General features: G+C 42.5%; 1 protein-coding gene across 1 annotated transcript in view; it reads right to left on the bottom strand.

Annotated features, from left to right (window-relative positions):
- LOC306848229 (plexin-D1-like) overlaps window positions 1-14,989 on the bottom strand; it is a 64,764-nt gene extending 49,775 nt beyond the window's left edge. The window contains exons 1-7 of the mRNA XM_079382646.1: window positions 13,467-14,989; window positions 11,229-11,405; window positions 5,582-5,713; window positions 5,230-5,330; window positions 3,800-3,929; window positions 1,465-1,642; window positions 1,121-1,229 (exon numbers count right to left, since the gene is read on the bottom strand). Coding sequence (XP_079238772.1) covers window positions 1,121-1,229; window positions 1,465-1,642; window positions 3,800-3,929; window positions 5,230-5,330; window positions 5,582-5,713; window positions 11,229-11,405; window positions 13,467-14,684 — 2,045 coding nt within the window. The 5' untranslated portion in view covers window positions 14,685-14,989. The remainder of the gene's footprint in view (window positions 1-1,120; window positions 1,230-1,464; window positions 1,643-3,799; window positions 3,930-5,229; window positions 5,331-5,581; window positions 5,714-11,228; window positions 11,406-13,466) is intronic.
- Between the last annotated feature and the right edge of the window lie 230 nt (window positions 14,990-15,219).

Genomic DNA, 15,219 nt, shown 5'->3' with positions numbered 1-15,219 from the left:
AGAAAGTTTCCTGTAAGGGGTAGGTTTAGGTGTAGGGTTGGTGTAAGGCGATAGAAAATACAGTTTGTACATTATAAAAACCATTACACCTATGGAGAGTCTCTACAAGGATAGCTGCCCAGTGTGTGTGTGTGTGTGTGTGAGAGAGAGAGCGAGAGAGAGTGTGTGTGTGTGTGTGTGTGTGTGTGTGTGTTTTGCATAAATAAATCTTTGTGTTATAATAGTATGATTTTGTAAAGTAAAAAATCTGAAATCTGACCAGAGATTGTCATTCTAAGAGTCTCTGTTGTGGGTTGTACTCGGGTGTTGGCGGTGGAGAATCTGGCTCGGTTTAGCCTTTGAGAGTCATATATAGATCAGTGTGAAGAGTGTGGACTGGTGCAAATTATTTAAACTATGTTAACATGCGGAAGATGCTGTTACAGATGTGAAGTTATACATTGCGCTGCCTCTCCTGTGGCCCTGAGCTTATTATCACCTTCACAGATGAGCAGATGTAAATGAACTGACACGTACCTGACAGGCACGCTGCACTTTTACACCGCTCTTTCCATCTGAAGACTGTGCTTTATGATAACAGCATGTGTGCTGTGACAGCAGAAATGTGGCACAGACTTTACTATTCCTTTACTACACCACAGAATATGGATTAGTGTGGAATATAATGGTACGCTTCACAGATGTAAACTAAGATCCACTAGTTCATGAATAATCTTGTCAAGTTCCAAATAAAAAGAGAAAAAAGAGATGAAGTACCTTTCAGTCACAGGATTATCCAAAACAAAATATCATCATAAAGTTATGTAATATAAAATGCCAGTAGATTTTGACCTTGTGTGGATATTTTTTATGTCCCCATGAGGAAAAATGCTTATAAATCACACAGAATTAAGTGTTTTGAGAATGTGTGAGGGGTAGGTTTAGGTGTAGGGTTAGAGTAAGAAAGAGGATAGAAAATACAGTTTGTACAGTATTAAAACCATTACACCTATGGAATGAACCCATAATGATAGGAATACAAGTGTGTGTGTGTGTCTGTGTGTGTGTGCGTGTGTGTGTGTGTGTGAGAGAGAGAGAGAGTCAGTGGGGTGTGTGAGAGAGTGTGTCTGTGTTAACTCACGCAGTTTTGAGGTGGATTTCTCCTGTTCGTTCACACTCATAAATGGTGAAATTTCCAGAAACCACAGGAACACCATTAACCTTGATGTTCACCTGGATCGTGACATGATCTAAACACAGACAAATCATTCTACACTACATATAAGACACTAAACATATTGTGGGCTGAACTTTTAATGATGTCTCAGCATCTTCTAGCAAAATACATGACAAAGATCGCACATTATGTGTTTCTGGCTGCTTTTTGCCTTTGACAGCCTTAGAAACATTCAGTACATTTATACAATAACATACAGCTGGAATTATTTAGCAAAGATTCAGAGCAAGCTCTGTTTGTGTATGTACCTGTGCCGAAGGGGATTGTGGGATACATGTGTGGGGGTGGCAGAGGGCAGGTCTGGATTTGTGTTGTGCCGTAGTCTAGATGTACAGTGGCATTTGTGGTGATTCCCACGCCATAATCACACTCCACCTCCAGACCCTGAAGATCCGGCACACTGCCATTGATCAGGATCCCCACGTGCTGAAAGGAGCAGATGATTAGCACATGCTACCACTGTACATGCTACACACACATCACATCAAATCGTACTTATCTGACCGCCATCAATTCCTGGCAGTGAATGAAGAGGTATCATATCGATCACAAGTGCAGTATGGAGTACCTCAAGGCTCAGTACTAGGACCGTTACTTTTCACACTTTACATTTTACTCATGGGAGATATTATCAGGAGACATGGTGTTAGCTTTAACTGTTATGCTGATGATACTCAGCTCTATATTTCTTTGTGGCCCGGTGAAACATACCAATTTGAAAAATGGAATGCATAGGCGATATAAAAATCTGGATGACGAGTAATTTCTTACAATTAACTTCTGAAAAAACAGAGGTGTTAATTATAGGACTGAAATCCTCTGCATGTAATAACCTAGAACACTGTCTAATACTTGACAGTGTACTTAGTATTTAATACTCAGTATTTGAGCAAGCTCTTATTGCATTATATTCCTTCGCGTCTGCTACGATCTCAAAACTCTGGCGATTTGATGATACCTAGAATATCAAAATCAACTGCGGATGGCAGATCCTTTTCCTATTTAGCTCCCAAACTCTGGAACAATCTACCTAACACAGTTCGAGAGGCAGACACACTCTGTCAGTTTAAATCTAGATTAAAAACCCATCTGTTTAACCTGGCTTACACATAACACACTAAGACATTTGTAATATTCAAATCTGTTAAAGGATTGTTAGGCAGCATTAATTAGGTAATCCGGAATGGGAACACTTCCCATAACATCTAATGTACTTGTTACATCGTAAGAAAAATGGCATCGACGCTAATATTAGTCTGTTTCTTTCTTATTCCGAGGTTACCGTAGCCACCAGATCCAGGCTGTATCCAACCCAGATGGTGGACCAGCACCTAGAGATGAACTCTACAGCCCTGAACGTCAGCAGAGACCAGGACAACTAGATGAGCCCCAGAGACAGATTCCCTCCGAAGACCTCATCTGCTAAACGGTCCTCAGCACAAGACCACAGGAACCAGAGTCCTCTGCTCAATCTGACTTTGCTGCAGCCTAGAATTAAACTGCTGGTTTTGTCTGGCCGGAGGAGAACGGAAAACTATTTCCCTATTTAATACTGTAAAGCTGCTTTGACACAATCAGCATTGTAAAAAACACTATAGAAATAATGGTGACTTGACTTGACACACACTCACACACACGTTGTGTGAGTGTGTGTGTCAAGACATGTGTCCATGTTTTTTGGGGCCATTCCATAGGCATAATGGTTTTTATACCTTACAAACTGTATTTTCTATCGCCCTACACCTCACATGAAACTTTCTGGTTTTTTATATTTTCAAAAAACTACAGATTTACATAGTGAATACCAGGCACACACACACACACACACACACACACACTGCCTCTGCATCAGTGTCAACCAAACAAAACACACAGCCACAGCTCACCCCAAAACCAGAAGACAGGAAGAGGAAATCTGTGTGCTTAACTTAAATAATAATTAGAAACAAAAAAGCTTAATTTTGTTTATACAAATATAATACCTTGTTGTTCTTTGGATTTTAGGGTGAAAAATGACCCAGACTGTTTTTCTTGACATTCATCAGTAACTGTAAGCCAGCAGACTCTGAGAGTAACAGGACTCCTCTCTCTTCACACACTCATCTCTGCTATCACACGCCACATTGAGCTCTATTGTTGTCAGGATGGCAGACTTCCTGACATTGCTGTCTGTTTCCTGTTTCCTGTTTGGGCTGAAGAGTCCTTTCCTCTGGCAGCGAGAGATTCATCCAGGACAGAAACTAATTACCTCAAATATCCTTCACATAAGATCTTTCACATTTAAGAGTAACACTTACAATGAACAGCCTGCAATCTGAGCTAGAATCTGATGTACTGCAGGAGCTACAGATGAAGTGAAGGATCAGAGTCAGTGTTCTGCTGAGATGCTTTCACAAACTCTGGGCTGGTTGTCTGTGAGTTGACTAAGAATAGGTTGCATCTCGTTTATAGTGTTGTTTATTTGCACAGTTTGTCTCTGTTGTTTCGCTTGCAATGAATTATGCAAATCAGTTCAGTGCACAAACATGCTCATAAAGTGAGCACTGACCACAGCGTGTGTGTGTGCACGTGTGTGTGTTGTACCCTCATGTGAGCGAAGCGGCTGATCTCTGAGGGTGTGATGGTCATGGAGGGACACTGCTGGACTCCGTCCCCTGTGCTGATCCACGAGCGGCCCAGAGTCCCCCTGGAGCAGTCCTTCTGAACCGAACACCTGCGGCACAACACACACATCAAACACACACTTACACACAGACACATAAGCTCAGGTTTCTGTTAGTTTAGGTTTGGTGAACTCTGACTTGTGGATACACAAGATTTCACACATTTTCCAATTATTATTTTCATATATTGCATTATTCATTAATAAAAAAAACACATCATATTCCGTTTGTTGAATGTTAAAAGCAATACAAGCTATTTCAGTAAAAGATTTCATGCTCAATCTGAAATTATAATCCATAAATCATAAACAGCAGTAGTAAAGGTCATGGTTTCAGTATCCACAGAATGAACCGCTCACCATGACACTTTGGATGAAATCATCATACTGTATATATTATTGACCACTTTTGCTCCTAAAGACCCACTGAACACGCATATAAAACATCATTAACTGAGCTCCTCGCCTTTTATAATGGGGACTGTTAGGGAGTAAAGGGCCTGAACATCATGAAGGTCTGTCTACTGTACTTTATTGCTCAATGAGATACAGATCTGATGTTGAGTCCAGACAGACTCTCAGCCGGAGAAAACAGAGAGTCAGAGAGGACAGTAAGATACAAGAGCAGCTTAAAGAGACCGCGATGAAATTACAGATACATCCAGATACAAAGTTTAGTCTGAACAGATATTTTGTTTTTTGTTGAATGGATGTGAAATTCTTCAACTGTAATCCAATCGTCCAATTAGTTAGGCTGACTAATCAAATACGAATTACAACAGAAACTTTTATTTAAAAAAATGCAGTTGCAATAAAATAGAGTATTGGCCTTATCATGTATGCAGACTCTCTCTCGCACAGATGGGATGAAAAGTCTCTCAGTGCAGTTTGACATTTTCCCCTGAAAGAGCCACTATCATGAGAACAATTAGCACATATAGATGCTAGAACTGAGTGAAGCAGAGAACATCTACGCTGCTTCGTCTGAGCCTTTCACCCAGTGACTTTTGATGTCAATTCCAGACATTCAGGAAAACCCTTGAACAAAAATAAACTCCACAGGAAATCCAGCCCAAAACATCTCAAGCTCTGAAAAACTCAGCTCAACAAATTCCACTCATGCCATTTTGTCATTCTTTGCTTGACGGTCACTAAATCCCAAAAGGGCTGCTTCTCCAAAAACCTTTGACTTTCTTTCTGCTCTCAAACATGAAAGATGCTGTTGGAGATGGATGCATGTGAGCTCAAAAATGATGAGAAAGTACCACATGAGTACCATATAGTCTGCTAATTAAGACGTGATCCTGGAAAATCATTGCTTTATTTCTCTGTTCGAGAGCGAGTGCTTTACCTGCTCTCCAGTGTGCACCAGCCGCAGTGGGCATCGCCAGCGCTCACACACTCGCTGCAGGAGCTGTACTGTCCACACGCAGACACCTGGACCCGCAGGAGCTGAGCACACACACACACACACACACACGCTCGTGAGCATCAGACTAACACACAGTCATATGCTGAGTTTCACAGCTCTCTCATCACCTCGCATGCCAAACTCACTCACGGCTGAACGTGATAAACAGAGCATCTGATCACACACATGACACAAACAGCTTAAAATATCCTTAGAATGTTGATATTGTCTTGTTGATATTGAGTGATATTATTTATGCATGCATTCGGTTCTCGCAGGTCGCAGTACTCACGTGGTGTGTGGTCATCAGGTACAGGTAGTTGTGGTCGCTTGGGTCGAATGTCATGATGTGGTGAACGGGTTCGTTAGCTGCGAGTTTTAGTGACCACTGATTAGCCACGGACAGGTTAGCCAGCAGAGACAGCTGTAGAGAAACACATGATTCAACACATGCAATGCAATACACACCACATGACCCTCCACTTCCAATGGGCCGCATCTTTCTCTTGACTCATTATCTGATTGGGTTGACAGATAAATTACAACACTACACTAACTGAACTAAAAAGTTTTATTTCCATGATGATGATGACTGGACAGCATGTGACTGTCACATGTGCTTCTGCTGCTGTATAAGGTGTATCACGACTGTGTTCAGTATATACTGTATCTCACAGTGCTGTTTCTATTTCAGAGCGATCTGTTCTTCCTCACTGCCTCTCCACGACACCTAGCTTTAAATGAGGAGGCAGCAGATGAGAGGAAGAGTGTGATAATAATATGGTATCATAATTCACCATAATTAGCATCTTCTGAATGTTGAGAAAAGAGCAGGAGAACAGTCGGTGGGTGTGAAACATTTCTCATCATCGCCAAAATCAACCTTCGGAGACAAAGTGCTAATTGCAAATGTAGACAAGTTTCAGACACACACACACTCACAGACAGACAGACAGACACACACACACATACATACACACACTGCATTCACCTCGACTGCACTCAAGAGCTGTCTGTCTGGATGGATGAAACAATGGACAGAGTTTGAGTATGTTTTTTTAGCTCAAAGTGCAAAAGGATCCCACACACCCCTTTTAAAAATCAACTCCTGGCCTCAAAATCTACATATTCTATGTAAAAAATGGCCATAATAGACACCATTATGAGAGGAGTGAATGAAGAGTGTGTTCTTGTCTGTCCATGATTTCATATCATATTTTTGTTTTGATTATGTTGTCCGTCCACACTAGTGTTTTTAAGTGTTTCCAAAAGTTGCTCATCCACAATGACACGTCTGAAAATGCTTAAATCATATGCACCAAATATGATTTAAGTGTTTCCTCATAAAGTGTCTCTTCATAAAAATTAGATGAGAAAAAAATTTGTAGTAAACAAAAATATAACAACACCAATACTACAAAATAAAACTCTTTCTAAAGAGTGTCCAGGTGGTGAAGTTACAGCAGGAGTCTGCGTCTGTCGTGCCTCCCCTCAGCCCATTGAGTTTTAACAGACCCCTAAAGCCTGCGCTGGGTTTAGTGGGGGGTAATTGAGAATGAATAGGGGAACGTCACGTGACAGGAGGCAATGCCTCCATCGTGATATGATTGGATTTGACTGGTTATGATCAGCTAAATCAAGCCTCTTGTGTTCATGTGAAGACTGACTTTAAAAAGTTAGTAAACAACTCGCACACTTAGATATAACCACTTTGTTACGTCAAAATAAGATTCGAAAAGACCTGAAAACATGATCTGTGGGAGTTAGTGAGTAATCAGCTTGCTGAAATTTAAGGTAAATCTCCAATATTTACAGAGCTTTCATAACTGATGATCAGAAATATTCAAAAATAGTTCAAAGTTCATTATTAAAAAAACATCTGCTGAAAATAAGTCCACAAATAAAGCGTTTAAATTGTTACTGCCTTGAACTATTATACTGTAATAAAACTAAAATGCTTAAAAACACTAAGATTCATACTTGGCTTTAAACTGACTGGAACGTAAATTTACATTTGATTAAAAAAAATATTGGTCTCATTTCAGAAGATATGAATCCAGAATAATGTGGATTTAGCCTAACACACTGTGTGTGTGTGTGTCCTTACTAAAAGGCCAGTGGAAGTTAAAACAAAGCTTACTTTATTCTGTACAGTGCAGCTGCTACAAACATGAATGTGAGTGCTAGAACTGTATATATGAACAGATTAACAGACAGACAGAACGAAAGAAAGACAGACGGGTAAGCAGAGGTTGAGCTCTAACTGAATTAGACGCTACTAACACAGATCTCTAAATAAGCTTATCTCACCGTCCCAAATCACATTACACACTCCTGAAACCATCAGCCGCAGCATCGAACCACCCACACGACACACACACGCACTCACGCACGCACGCACACTCACTCACTCACTCACATGCACAAGTGCACACACACGCACGCACACACCCAGACACACACACACACACACAAACACACACACACACACACGTTTGTTTTTGTGAAAAGTGGGGACATCTCATAGGTGTAATGGTTTTTATACTGTACAAACTGTATGTGCTATTTCCCTACACCTAAACTTGGCCCTCACAGGAGACTGTTCATTTCTACTTTCCCCCCAGAAACTCACTCTGTATGATTTATAAGCGTTTTGAAAAGTGGGGACATGGGGAAATGTCCTGAAAAGTCACCCTCACCTTTTAATACCCGTGTCATACCTGTGTCATTATACAAATAAACACTAAATAAACATGTAAAACTACCAGAACGCACCATGATATTACTGTACCGTGACATTACATGGTGTAACAACAGTGTACCAATAACAATATATCATTAACAATACAATATAAAACTATAAACTGTATAAACCACCATAATATATGGTTTATACCACCATAAATAACGTTATCACTGCCTCACCATCAGTAGTGCTGTGTAGATTGGGTGTAGGTGTGTTAGTTTACACTCTCTCAAACACACACACACACACACACACAAACACACATTTGTGAGCAGACATCGTCCCTGTGTTTTGGCAGGGAAACAAAAAGCCTTTTCTGAGCTCTTCACACGAGACCCCCGCAGCCAGATCCTCCTTATCTATGTGAATGAAACACTCTCAAAGAGCAGGATCTGAGCAACTGACACACCTTCCTGGAATCTGGCCCTAATTACAGCTCCTTTGTTCAGACGTTTGAGTCTCGCAGATGTTTTCTAAGGCCGTGTGCACATGAATAATCTTTAGCCAGAGTGAGTAACTGTGTGGCTCATGTTTCTCCTACAGTGTGAGGAGCAAACGTCCCTGACTGAATTCAGCAGCCATAAACACACTAAATAATGCTTTACATTAAAAATGTAATGCTTTTTAATGTACTGACAACATTAAAAAGCAGAAAGGCAAAGGACAGGACTAAATATCATACGTACAAACAGTAGCAGTCAATGGACAGTCCTCATGGCTGAAAAGCAAACGTGTGTTTAGGTTTCTGGCTTTTTTAAAAGACTGATGCTCACACTCCATCTGAAGAGCAGCTGACTACGGCTGATATAATGGCAATAAGCCACTTACATTCATGCGTTTCATAGATACTTTTATCTGAAGTGACAGATGAGATTAAAACAAAAACGATGAATATACACAAACACTTCTTTAACAGAACATTTACTTAAATTGCACAAAAAAGTTCCAGGAAACAGAAAGTGTGTAATATCCATTGATTTTAGAACTGACTCTAGAAAGATGATTTCTGTTGACTGACTCATGTGTACTTATATATATATCTCTATACACTGTAAAAAGTGATAAGTTGACTTAACTTAAAAAAATTGAGGAAACCCCTTGCCTTAAAATTATCAAGTAAATAATAATTTAAAAAAAATAAGTTAAGTGAACCTGGCAATTCACATAATTTTTTTAATTATTATTTACTTGATAATTTTAAGGCAAGGGGTTTCCTCAATTTTTTTAAGTTAAGTCAACTTATCACTTTTTACAGTGTAGTTAGGCATCTTCTAATATCAGGGCGCTCTGATATATGTGACCCTAGACCACAAAAGTAGAACAAGTTTTAAGTAGCACAAAACCTGAGCGCTTCATGTAAACAGACGCTGAGAGGACACTAGTTCCTGTAGTGGGAAAGAGGCTCATGATAACAGAGCTCATCTCATACGGCTGGAAGCCCTTTACAACTGACCCTCTGTTTAAAGAAGCACAACAAACACACACACACACACACACACACACACACACAGACACACACAGACAAAAGAAGACAGACAGCAGCAGGACATGTGGCCTGAACCACCAGGAATGCTTTACACAGGGTTTGTGTTCAGGGCAAACACCCTGATCATAAGAGCATATGATCAAATATTTGAAGCGGTGTGTTTCTATGTGCTGTAACATGGATGCTGTGTGTTTTCACAGCAGATCCTCTCATCACAGCATTGCAGTTATGAAACACACATCTTTAAGAGACTTCATATGGTGTACTGTTATATTAGGGATGCGTCAGTATGGTAGACTAGTTGACTAATCATCCACACCGTTATTTAGAAAGTTTATTACATTTTTATTCAGGTATTTGTGTTAGCTTTAATATCTGTTGGCGTTGAGTGTATATTATTTAGCACTGTCTGTTGTTTGCTTTTAGGATCTCGTACAGCATTTGGACTCAGAAATGGTGACGTGTGATGCCAGACTTAAAGTCCCCAATGAAATCAAAATGTAAAACTTTCATTTTTAAAAGGAATATTGATTTATCCATGCACATCTTTGTGTGTGTGTGTGTGTGTGTGTGTGTGTGTGTGTGTGTGTGTGTGTGTGTGTGTGTGTGTGTGTGTTTTAAATTAACGTGTCTTTATAATCTTGAATCAAAACATTAACTTCCCCTCCCTGGAGCACAAAACCAGTCAGAAGGGTACATTTCTGGAAACTGAGATTGATACATAATCTGAAAGTTGAATAAATAATCTTTCCATTGATGTATGGTTTGTTATGATAGGACAATATCTGGCTGAGATACAACTATTTGAAAATCTGGAATCTGAGGGAGCAAAAAAATCTAAATATTGAGAAAATCTCCTTTAAAGTTGTTCAAATGAAGTTCTTAGCAATGCATATTACTAATCAAAAATTAAGTTTTGATATATTTACAGTAGGACATTTACTAAATATCTTCATGGAACATGATCTTAATATCCTAATGATTTTTGTCATAAAAGAGAAATGTATAATTGTGACTCATACAATGTATTGTTGTCTATTGCTACAAATATACCTGTGCTACTCATGACTGCTTTTGTGCTGCAGGGTCACATGTGACAATAATCCACAATAACTGAACAATAATTCCTCCAGCAGCCTATCACTCACAGGAGATCACAGCAATTAGCAAACCACAACCATCCAATCCAATCCCAATGGAGAAAATCAAGCCATTTCACTCAGATATCCATCACAACAGCGAAGAAAAGATGATCACAACTTCTGTTTCATGTCAACTTTACCAAGCACATCAAACATTCCCTGACTTCAACAACAGACTTCAGACCACTCCTGATAGCCTCTCAATCACCGGCTGCAATCATTCTTACTGTTTTTCATCAGTAGGTCACAGTCTATGATAGTTTTGTGCAAGAAACGAGAGGTATTTATTGTGGTTGAACAGAGACTGTGATTCAATGTGTTCCTGTAGAGCTGAGCCTGACACAAGGGTTTGGTCTTACGTCTTATGTTTGTTTTTATGCGTTTACACTGAGTGCACTTGTACAGCACTTTGGCAAATGCTTGTTGTTTTTTAAAAGTGCTTTATAAATAAACTTTGACTTTTGACATTGAAATCACTGCCTAATGTTCCCACGACCCGGCTGAGTGTGTAGCTTCACACATTTCTGGTGTTTGGTATAACACTGATTATGCATGTGTGCCTCACCTTTCGCAGCCGGCCCCTGCTGGTCCCCAGGAACACGACGGTGCGGTTGTGGACGTTGTCCACGGCAATAGAGCTGAGGCCCGGTGCCTCGTAGATGGGTCGGGCCCTCAGGGGCCTCCTCAGGGCCAGCGGGTGCTGCAGGTGAGCGGCCCCACAGTTCAGCTGCTCCTCCTGAAGCTGGAACACAGAATGCACAGAAGTGAGTGACATTAACTGTGGTATCCTCATGTCTATGGCTCTTCATGATGTTCGTACCCGTTCACTACGCTTTGTAAGTGGCTTAGACAGTAACAGCACTGCACAGAAACCGCCTGTAGCAAGGGTCTGATTACTGAGGGTCAGGGGTTATTCAGATCCATAACCCTAAAAATGAACAACAGCAGTGCCTGCCACATCTAACCCCACTAACAAGCAATTATGCTGAGAATGATCAGAACCGATGAAGAATGCAGCTGTCTTTAACCTCTAACACGCTGATGAAGCTATTGTTGAATCCGACGGGTTCTTCATTAAAGTCGCGTTCACACGTGTGTTTTTCTGAGCAGAGCGAGAGGTTCATGGCAGGGTGACGGGAACTCAAGCGGGGGAGAGAAAGAATTCGGCGGAGGAGTTTTCTCACGAGTTTCTCCCCCTGAGCGCCGTGACCTCCTGCGCTCCTGCAGACTGCAATCTATCAGACACACTGAGCAGAGCAGTGTTACGCTGCTCATAACCCAAACCCAGTCGTGCTGTGATGGTGTTAGACTCCAATCAAAGCAGGGCTCGAGGAGGCCTGAGCGTGGCCTTATGAGAAAGACTGAGTAACGTAAAAAGAGCTGCACGAGAACAAAGACAACAGCACAACAGCTACACTGAATAAACACCAGACGTGCATGTGCTTCTTATAAAACTTCATATTCACATAATAAAAACAGCATGTTTTCAGAAACGAGCTGCTCCAGAATCTGCTTCATGGCCGTTTGCTGAAAATAATAAAGATTTTTCATATTACATGAAATTCACCTCAGATGTGCATGTACAGTATCAGCCAGCCATACATTTAAAACTAGCTGGAATATGTTGATCTTAACCGCAGTCTTGAGTTCACAGTATATCATCAGGCTGTAATACAATCACACTCACTAGTGAACTAACTAAATAACAAAAAACACAAAGACATTCAGGACAAAGCTTTCGGTTCAGCTCTACACATCATCCACTTCAGAAATCATTCACATTAATGTGTAATATCAGTGTCTCAGCACATTTAACTCTGGCAGCTCTGTTTTACTCTATTAGTGATCATTCATAACTCATTAGTTCAACATGTTAAACAGGATGAACTAAACTAAATTTGAGATGAAGCACAAATGAAAGCTTTTAAGCTTATTACGATATCCTCCTAAATGTAAAATAATTGTGTTTTACTTGATAAATGTAGACAGTGTTTTAAAGTTAACAGAAAAAAATGCTGGCTGCGATTTAAATACGACTATAATTTTGTAGAATTAGTTTTATAACCCAGATAAAAATGTGCAGAAGTTGGTTTTAGTTGCATTTTCCAGAAGGGGTTTCAGAAAACCCCACACTACAGTCTGAGCGTAAGCCTGGTCTCATGAAAATGCGTATCAGCAGCACGAATTATCATTTTTTATTTGACGTGCTATTTATACGCAGAAACGGACTTTGGCGTGCATATAATACGCACCTACCCCCCACCCCTACACCTACCAGCTGCGTATCATATGCACGCCAAAGTCCGTTTCTGCGTACGCTAAATAGAATCAGAAATTCGTGCCATTGAAACGCACATTCATGAGATCGGGTAATAACTTGATCATATCGATTACGCGAGGCAAATGAAACACATGATGTCCCTGACGGCCTTTGGGGCAGTTATTAAGTTTAGGAACTTTTTGACTGACCCTTGATATTTAAAGGCCATTCAGTCAAGACATTTACGTTCAAATCCATAAGAAATGAAGGTTTAATTAATGTGCTGGAACTGGCCGCGATTTCTAGTCCCCTTTTTAGTCTTACAGTTTTTTTTTTGTTTGTTTTTTTACAATTTGAAGTGGTTCTGCAATTAATTTTTAAAAGCGCAAATATTCCACGTAAATTATACTCGTAATTATGCTCATGTGCATTCAAGCATAATCGGTGACTTCGGCGTGTTTTCAGAGCAGACGCAGTGCTCAGGCGTTAATCTTCGTGTTATCATAACTGAGTCTCGGAGGCTCCTGTAGCGCGCTCTCTCACCTTGATGGCCCCTTTGTGCTCGCACTCGGCCCCGGAGCCCTGGATGACGCTGTCCAGCACCTGTACGTTGCTGTTGGGCCCGCTGGAGCAGTTGCGGCGGCCTTGACGGATCCTCTCCTCCACCTCCAGCACGCGGAAGGCGCACACGGCCGCCCGGCCGCCAGCCTGGGCGAACACCCCGAACAGATGGGGCTCCGCACCGCCGCTGCTACTGATGTCCGCGGGGTAGATGGAGAGCAGGTGGCTGTAGATGTTCCCGCTGGAGCCGCACTGGAGGCCCATCTGGATGTAGGACTCGGTGAGCTTGCGGCTCTCCGCGGACCTGCGCGGCGCGTCCGTGTCCAGACAGATGCGCGCCAGGATGCTGTTGGGCTGGCTCTCCTTCACACCCGCGTTCGCGTCGTTGTTGATGGCGATGTACGAGTAGCTCTTGTGCACGAAGGCGCGCACAAAGCTGAGCTTGTTCTTCTGCTTGACCTCCTGCTTAATCTTAAACACGTTGTCCTCGGAGGGGTTGATGTCGTAGGTGAAGAGCCGGCCGAGGTTCGCGGTGTCCAGCGAGCGGATGGCGATCTCGGGCGTATTCTCGAAGCGCAGATCCTCTTTGCTGTGATTCTTGGGGAAATACTCGCTCCCCACGCCCGTGTAGGTCGCTGCCACCAGCAGCCGCGCCGCGCCGCCGTGACTCCGGAAGACGAGCCCCACGGTGCTCGCGTTCTCGTGGTTGGCCGCGATGTTGAGCATGCTGGGGAACACGGTGGCGCCGTCCTGCGGAAACCGGACGGCCACCCGGGACACGTTGTCCATGCTGCGCAGCTCGCAGAAGCCCTGGAACACCGATCCGCAGGCCAGCAGCACGCCCTGCGCGCGGTCCAGCGCAAGCAGCTTGTTGTGGTTGTCGGTGAGCGTCTTCTGGTACTCGCACGTCGCCTGCGGCAGCTGCGGCGCGTGGCACAGCGGGTTGTCCAGCACCGGTCCCGTGCGCGTCTCCACCTCCCTGGCGAGCGTGGCGTCCAGCTGGTACAGGCTGTTGACCGCGGCCAGGTAAACGCGCCGCGACACCGAGTCCACCACGAAGTTATTGGTGCGGCTGGGAGATGCGAACGCCTGTTGGATCTGGAGTGCGCTGGCCGTGCGCGCTTGGAGAGCCGTTAGGAACACGGCGAAAGCCGCCGCTAAGAGCCGCAGAGAGCGTCTGTCCGCTGGAGAAGGAGACATTTTTCCTTCTGGCTGGCTTCCGCGGGTTCTGGACGGAGAGGCGCATTGAGCCAGCGGAAAAGAGCGCAGCTCACCGGGAGGAAATACCGTTTCCTGACGAATGACGTGACGACGAGCCTCCGCTTCCTTATAGAAATCCGCGTCTCTCTGGAAACACCCGCTGCCTCGCCGTGTAACGTGTGCTAATCAGCTGAAAAATATATGTTGCAAATGTTAGGTACTTTACTGCTACTTTAGAGAATTCACCGCGACGCGCCTGTGTTCATCAGAACTTGAGTCCGTTTGAAAAGTCCTTCCTCTGAAGTGAGTTTGGATGGGCGGTGACGCTCTCATGAAGCTGGATGACAGAGTGTTTATGGGCTCCAGAAAGGCTTTTGCTCGCTATATAATTGATTCTAAAAAGCGGGGAAACAGCATGACACAGTGTTGAAACAGGCTACTAAATTGATTATCATATGCGACCCTGGACCACAAAACAAGTCATTTAAAAAAAAAAGAGATTTATACATCATCTGAATAAATAATCTTTCCATTG

This window comes from Barbus barbus (assembly GCF_936440315.1).
Source record: "Barbus barbus genome assembly, chromosome: 28".
Lineage (NCBI taxonomy): Eukaryota > Metazoa > Chordata > Actinopteri > Cypriniformes > Cyprinidae > Barbus > Barbus barbus.
Note: the sequence above shows the minus strand (reverse complement) of the source record. Positions and strands in the feature narration are given on the sequence as shown.